Source organism: Cavia porcellus, unplaced genomic scaffold (genome assembly GCF_034190915.1).
Source record: "Cavia porcellus strain 051 isolate PalLab524CR breed Dunkin Hartley unplaced genomic scaffold, mCavPor4.1 scaffold_6, whole genome shotgun sequence".
Classification (NCBI taxonomy): Eukaryota; Metazoa; Chordata; class Mammalia; order Rodentia; family Caviidae; genus Cavia; species Cavia porcellus.
The window spans coordinates 49,844,061-49,852,504 of NW_026947489.1; the positions used below are offsets into that span (position 1 = coordinate 49,844,061).

General features: G+C 36.7%; 1 gene segment (V, D, J or C); it reads left to right on the plus strand.

Moving 5' to 3' along the window:
* Positions 1–7,205: 7,205 nt before the first annotated feature.
* LOC101788380 (T cell receptor beta variable 10-2-like) lies at positions 7,206–7,866 on the plus strand. The segment is given in 3 exon segments: positions 7,206–7,343; positions 7,446–7,744; positions 7,831–7,866. Coding segments are annotated over 3 exon segments (384 nt in total).
* The last annotated feature ends 578 nt before the right edge of the window (positions 7,867–8,444 follow it).

The following is an 8,444-nucleotide window of genomic DNA, read 5'->3' on the forward strand; positions in this document are numbered from 1 at the left end:
TCCACTGGATACCAAACAAGAATTCTTCCTAGAGAAAAGAAAATATCTGTACTGAATGTTATAAAAGTACATGAGTATACAAAACATTCAGAAGAAATAGTTGTATAGATATGGTAAAGTGGCATTACCTCTGAATATAACTAAATAATAGAAATAGATAAATTAAGACAAGATGTGAACTCTTTACTAAAAACCTAGGAGTAAAAGACAGTATTTTCAGACTTTTGAAGGTAGATCAGAATAGTAGGCTAATTCTTGCATTACACTGACTTGTTTTTAAATCAATCAGTTTTCCATATGAAATATTACAGAATAATATAAGACAGATGCTCTATTTTCCTCCACACATCTACCTCCATAACACCTACAGGTAGAAGCTCATACTTGGCAGCCAGGTTGCTTAACATGGAACTCTAAGACCTTGATATCCTGAACTGGATAACATAGTAATTGCGAATATTATATGTCTATACTGTGTTAAGGGCACTTTTGTGAGACAACCAGAAAGGAGGTGCTGGCTCGCAAGGGTGCTACAGATGGAAATGGAAGCAGGATGATTCTTGGCAAAAAAAAAAATATATATATTTAATCAATTGATTATTTCACCAGCATCAATTCAAATATTTACCTGTCATGGTTATTTGGCATTGGAATAAATCCAGAAGTTGTATGGTACCAGATCAGTGAATAATGTGGATGGCAAAACACTGTAATAGCATTTTAAGAATGATTTGATGGTGGCTATCAGGGGCCGAAATTCAGTACTAGAAGCTGAACATAAGTTGAGTCTCAATGCACAGGTAATCCTTGGAAAGGTGCTGCCAGGAGGTAAGACCATGCCTCACATCCCAAATCATCTGAAGATGCAAAGGAGGTCCCTGCCGGCATAAATAGGCCATTCCCAGCAAACTCAAAGTGGCTAAAAGGGGCCTGAATTTAGTCCTAGATGATGAATGTGTACTGCACACAAGGAAGCCTTGGAAGGTCACACCTGGGCAATACAAACATACCCCACATTCCAAGTCATCGCAGGATACATGGGAGGTCCCCAAAAGGACTAATTAGGCCAGGCTCAGTGACCTACAAGTGACTAAGAGTTGCCTGCAGTCTGCCCAAGGAGCCAAAATTCGGCCAGGTGATTCCCAGCACATGGGGGAAGCTTTGGAACATCATTTACATCTAGAAATATAGGAAAATGACAAAACAAAAGAGTAAACTGCAATCTTAAACATCCATACCAAATCAAGCTAGTCTAGGAGACACAGAAGACACAGAAGAAAATGTACACCATACACCTGAAATTCATGAAATGATAACAACTTAAGTAAAGAAACCACTCTGGGAAACTATAAAAGAACTCAGATAAGAAATAATCTCCCAGGTAAAAGAAGAAATGATACAGGTAATAAAAGAAATACTGAAAATATCTTAATAAGACATTGTTAAAAACTAGGGGAGCAATGCAAAAAGATGGAAACCTTTAACAAACAATATAAGAAACAAACAGCATGCATGAAAGAGATTCAACAAGATACACAGGAAATCAAAAATTCCATCGAACACTGGGAAAAGTGCCTCAATGAAAATAAAGATAGATTTTCAGACTTTGAAGACAAGATTGCAGCTAGTGAACAGGAATGGAAGCTCTTTTAAAAATAACAAGGAATCAGAAAATAACAATTCAATAGCTGCAAGATGATACAAAGAAAAACAATGTAAGATTGAGAGTGATAAACAAAAAAGAAGGTGGCAACACACATGACATCAAGAGGCTATTTAGAGAAGCAATAGCTGAAAATTTCCCAAACATGAGAATGGAAACTGAAATATAAATCAATAAAGCTTACAGAACTGCAAATAACCATCAACAAAATGAAAATACAACAAGAAATATAATAATCAACATCACTGTTATCCAACATAAGAACAGAATATCAAGAGCTGCTAGAGAGAAGGGACAGATAACCTATAAAGGAAAGCCTATCAAAATCACAGAAGACTTCTCAACACAAACAATTAAGTCAAGATAAGCATGGAGTGAATTATTTCAGATCCTAAAGGAAAACAACTTCCAATCCAGACTAAAGAATCCTGCAAAACTGCCCTTCAAAATGAATGCAGAAATAAAATACTTCCACACAAAGAATAGCAGAACAACTTCATGACCACCAAACCAAACCTGTAAAGAATACTGAAACAATTCTAGAATGACAGGTAAAAAACACTTGGCAAGGTAAACAATTAAACAGAGTATATAGGTAATCAATCATCATCAGAAAGATAACATGTCTAATGTAAACCACTATATATCAGTTATAACCATTAATATAAATAGCCTCAATTCACCAATAAAAAGAAACATACTGCATAATGGATCAAGAAACAACATCCAACCATATGCTGTATACAAGAAATCCACCTAACCCAAAAGGAAACGCATGGACTAAAAGTCAAAGGATAGAAAACAATACTCCATGTAAAAGGATCCCAAAAATAAGCAGATAGCTATCGTATTTGCAGACAATGTGAAATTCAAGCCAAAAATGATCCAAAGAGATAAAGAAGGTCATTACATACTGATTAAGGGAAAACTTCAAGAGGAAGAGACAACAATCTTAAATATATATGCACCAAATTGCAGAGCACCCAGTTATACAAAACAAATATTAACAGAAATGAAAAATCAAATCAGCAATAACACTTACAACAAGAGACTGTAACATGCCACTGACACAAAAGGACAGATTAACTAGTCAGATAAATCAAAAAAGAAATAACAGAACTGAATCATGGACTTAACAGAGGTATACAGTGTGTTTCACCCAATAACATCAGAATATACATTCTTCTCAGAAGCACATGGAACATTCTCTAAAATATACCATATACTGGCCCACAGAACATGTTTAGGTAAATGCAAAAGAACTGAAATTATCCCTTGCAGGTTATCAGATCATAACGCCATGAACCTAGAAGTTAATGACAATAGGAACTCAAAAAAAAAAAAAAAAAAAAAGAAAAACGCCATAAGCATATGGAAATTGAATAATACACTCCTGAGCAATCAGTGGGTCACAGAGGAAATTAAAGAAAAAAAATAAACAATATTTACAAGGAAATAAAAATACAAATACATCTTACAGGAACCTGTGGGACGCAATGCAAAGCAGTCCTCAGAGGAACATTTATTTAGATGAATCCTACATCAGAAAAACAGAACAAACACAAATAAATAACCAGATGTTACACCTCAAAGATCTAGAAAAAGAAGAGCAAGTCAAGCCCAAAGCCAGAAGAAGGGAGGAAATTATAAAGGTCAGAACAGAAATCAATGCAAAAGAGCCTAAGAAAACAAAACAAAGAATCAGTGAATCAAAGAGGTGGTCTTTGAAAGAATACATAAAATTGATAGCCCTTAATCAATCTTATTAAAAAACAGGAAGAAAAAACCCAAATTGATGAACTATGGAATGAAGAGGGTGAAATCACTACAGAACCTGTGGTAATAAGGAATATCATCAATACCTACTTCGAAAACCTCTAGTCTCATATGCTTGATAACACAGAAAAAAATGGACAGATTCATAGAAACATATAAAGTACCAAAGCTGGGTCAAGAAGATGTAAAACTGCTGAATAACTCAATTTCAATTAACAAAATTGAAAATAGTATTAAATCCTTACCAACAAAGAACAGCCCAGGTATAGATGGATTCACTGTAGAATTCTACAGGAAATTGAAAGAAGATTTAATGCTGGCACTCCTCAAAATCTTCAATGAAATTGAAAGAGAAGCAATTCTTCCTAAATCATTCCAGGAAGCAAATATTACTCTAGTACAAACACCTGATAAAAACCCAACTAAAAAGAGAGCTACAGGCTAATCTGTCTAATGAACATAGATACAAAAATTCTCAAATGAATATTGGCCAACAGAATGCAGCAAATCATCAAGACGATTATACACCATGACCAAGTGCAATTCATCCCAGGCATGCAGGGATGATTCATCACACACAAATCAATAAATGAAATCCAACATATCACTAGAACGAAAAATAAGAATCACATAATAATTTCTATAGATGCAGAAAAAAGCTTTTGAACAGGACCAACACTCATTCATGCTAAGAACCTTAGAGAAAATTGGAATAGCTGGTCTTTACCTCAATATGATAAAACCCATCTATGACAAACCAAATCACCATCATATTAAAAGGCCAAAAACAGAAACCCCTTATCCTAAAATTAGAAAGAAGGCAAGCATCTTCATTATCACCACTCTTATTCAATATAGTGCTGGAAATACTAAGAAGAGCACTTAAACAAGAGAGAGAAATAAAGGGGGCAAGGATAGGAAAAGAAAAATTTAAATTATCAATATTTGAAGATGACGTGATACTCTACATAGAAGACCCCAAATACTCCATTGAAATACTCCTAGGTATAATAAATAAATTCAGTAATATAGCTGGATACAAAGTCAATAATTAAAAATCAATAGTATTCATATACACTAACAACAAAACCACTGAGAGACAAATAAGAGAACACACTCTTCACAATAGCATCCAAAAAGTTTAAATACTTAGGAATCGTCCATCTAACAAAAGCAGTAAAAGATCTGTTCAGGAAAAATTACAATAACCTGAAAAAGACATTGAAGAGCACCTCAGAAAATGGAAGGTCATCCTTTGTACATGGATAGGAAGAAAAAAATTGCAAAAATAGCCATTCTCCCAAAACTGTCATACAGGTTTAATGCAATCCAAATAAAAATACCACTAACATACCTCACAGATTTAGGGAAATAACTCCTAAAATTCATCTGGCACCAGAAGAGACCTAGAATAGCAAAGGCAGTTCTAAGCAGCAAAGGCAAGGCAGGAGACATCACAATCTCTGACTTAAAGATAAACTACAAAACTACTGTAATAAAATCAGCATGGTATTGGAATAAAAACAGACCTCAAGATCAACAGAATGGATTAGAATATAGAACTGAAACTACAAACACATTCAGACACCTTATCTTTGATAAAAGGTGAAACATGTCCACTGGAAAAATGATAGTCTCTTCAATAAATGGTGCAGAAATAATTGGCTCTCCATATGTCGAAAACTAAAATTGGACCCATCCCTACTACCATGTGCTAAACTGCAATCTAAATGGATCAAAGATCTAAATATTAAAACAGAAACATCAATCTGCTGGAAAACAAAGTAGGCAGCACTCTTGAAGACATTGGACTAGGTACAGAATTCATGAACAAAAATCAAATGACATTCAAAATACTTCACAGAATTCATAACTGAGATCCCATCCTAAACGAGTTTCTCCATGTCAAAAGAATTCTCGAGCATAGTGAAAAGAAAACTCACAAATTGGGAAAAAAAAAACTTAGTGAAAAGTCCCTCTGACAAAGGACTTCTGTCTAGAATATAAAAGGAATTTTAAAAATCAGAACTCCAAAATTCAAAGACCTATTGCAAAAAATGGACATCTGAGATGAATACACAGTGCTCAGATGAAAAATACAAATGGCAACTAAATACATGAAAAACTGTACAGCATCTTTGGTCATTAGAGAAATGTAAATTAAAATCACACTGATTTTCCATCTCACTTCAGAAAGAATACCCAGAAATAAGAAAACTACCAATAGAAAACGCTGGAGAGGCTGTGGAGTAAAGGAACTGTCCTGCACTTTTGGTGAGAATATAGACTAGGGCAACCGTTGTGGAGGTCAGTCTGGAGATTCCTCAGAAAGCTGGGATTGGAAATCCCATTTGACCCATCTATTCCCCTTTCGGGAATATTCTCAGAAGAACTGAAAACATCATACCACAGTGATATATGCGCACCCGTGTTTATAGCAGCATAATTTGTAATAGCCAGATCTTGGAAACAACCTAAATACCCATCAACTGAGGAATGGATAAAAAAGATGTTGAATTTTTATACAATAGAGTTCTACTCAGCTATAAATAATGATCACATTGAGATACTTATAAGTAAGTGGATGCAACTTGAGAGCATACTCATAAGTGAAATAAATCTAACATCAGTAAGTACTGTATTGTCTCCCTAGTATAAGAAGTGAAAAGAGTACATAAGATACAAAAAACTCACTAAATACAGTGAAAGTAAGCGTGCTTGGAGAAGACATCCTTCATAATTCCATAGAGAGGTGTAGTCACAGGGAAGGCTTTACACTGACCTATCACCTGCAGAGGAAACAATACTCACTGCTAGTGAAAATTTGTAAATTTTTTAAGTGAGACAATTTATGACTCAATTCATGACTTTTCTTATGTCATGAACACAAGATATTCTGAGTGAATACAGAGCATTTCTCCTTGACCATGTACATAGTATGTCTGCAGTTTATGTTTTAGCAAAGACCCCATCCCTATCATGAAAGAACCACCTTTCTTCTTTGGGAGAGTGTTGCTATAGAGGACAGTCAAGCCTTAAACCGGTGGTCCTCCTGCCTCAACCTCCCAAAGCCTGGCATCAAAAATATGTTTATACCTTTCATTCTGATGAGCCTTCTCTGCCTTTGACAGGAAGTCCAATCATGGTGACTCCATTGGTCCAGGGTGCATGGCCTCCTTGGAAGGAAGGAAAACTTCATATCCATGAGTACACACAGTGTCCTGAAACTGATGGTTAGCATTCCTGATAGATGAGTTGGTGTGAGAAGGTGTATGAGAATTCTACAAATTTTAAGAATCTTGACTTTGATACTTTTAATCCTTTCTATATATCAAGTGGCTCCTCTACCCAAGTATATAATCTCAGACTGACTTCCAGTAATTACCTTTTTTTAAAAAATGTACTTGGAGGTAACCTTTTAGGAAAGGAACTATAAAAGGCATGAGAAATGTTGTAAGAAGTCTTTTTAGACTGGAGAAATATGAGAAAAAGATAAAACAGTATACAAATAAGTATTTATATCCTAATGAGATTGTTGTAGGAACAGATTTCCATACTAAAATCAGGAAAGACATATGCACTTGTAATTAAAAACAGGCTGCACATAATTTTCCATTTGGGATGGATAAATGGTGTATTTATGGTAGATATAACATGAAATTCTACACAGATACATGCATACAGAGCAAATACACATTTATAAGTGAAAATTGTCTTGTAGGTGAAGAGCATGCCAGCTTCACTACACAACTCATGCATTTGTCAGGACAGTGACATCACTAAGTCATAGAAACCCCAAGTTCTACTTCCCCTAGACAAGACTGGAAGACACAAGATCACTGCCCTCGTTGAGAAATGGGCACCAAGCTCTTCTCCTGCCTGACCTTCAGTCTATTGTGGGCAGGTGAGTGTGGGCCACAGGTGGGCTTCCTTCCCTAAATTTCCCAAAACCTCAATACAAGGCCTCCTCCTTGGGCTCTTCACCAGGATCTTTTTTCTGTCATAGTGCATACGGAGGCTGGAGTCAGCCAGAGCCCAAGATACAAGATCACAAAAACAAAAGAAAAAGTGACTTTGAACTGCCACCAGACCAACAGCCATAACTCCATGTACTGGTATCGACAAGACCTAGGGCGTGGACTGAGGCTGATCCATTACTCAGTTGGTGTTGGCATCCAAGACAAAGGAGAAGCCCCTGATGGGTACAGTGTCTCCAGAGAAAACACAGAGGACTTTCCCCTCACTCTGGACTCAGCTACCCTGTTCCAATCATCTGTGTACTTTTGTGCCACCAGTGTTTCCACAGTGCTGCATAGCCACCTCCTCTCTGTACATAAAGTGTTAGGGAGACTGTGGTTGTCTGTGCCCACAACCTCTGGCTCCACCTTTAGAAGTTCCAGGCTCTTCAGCAGGCACAGGGTTCTTGACATAACCTGGAACCTTCCAGTCTGGCTCTCAGTCCTGACATCCTTGCCATGCTGGTCTCTGCCACACTGTAGGTCACCTCAACACCAGAAGACTGCTGGTTTTGTCTTCTGCATCTCTTTATACTGGCAGAAATGCATCTTTAATTGTTATATAATAACTCCCTTGGTTCTCTCCATACCAGCATCTTCTCAGGCCTGAGCTTTTCAGTGACTTCTATTACCACTCAACCCCAAATTATAAATGGTCTCTGCTCCCAGTTGCCTTTTCTGTCCGGGGCCTGTCAGGTCCTGTGTCCTCACACTTCACTTACCTGTCCATCATCAGCCTCCACCACATTTCCTCAGCTTTCTCTCCCAGCCATGGTTCTCCACAGTCAGTTCTGTTCTCCTGTGTCATTTTCTACCCAGTGGACACTTTTTCCCAGGCCATTTCTACTGTGAAGAACATATGTTCTTTCCTCTTTTACAGGATCTAAACTTCATTCCTCACATGAAAATATACTTCAGATACACTTCACTGTGAAAAAAAAAATAAGTCTACGTTGGATTGAGGAAAAGATTTAACTTTCATTTGAGGG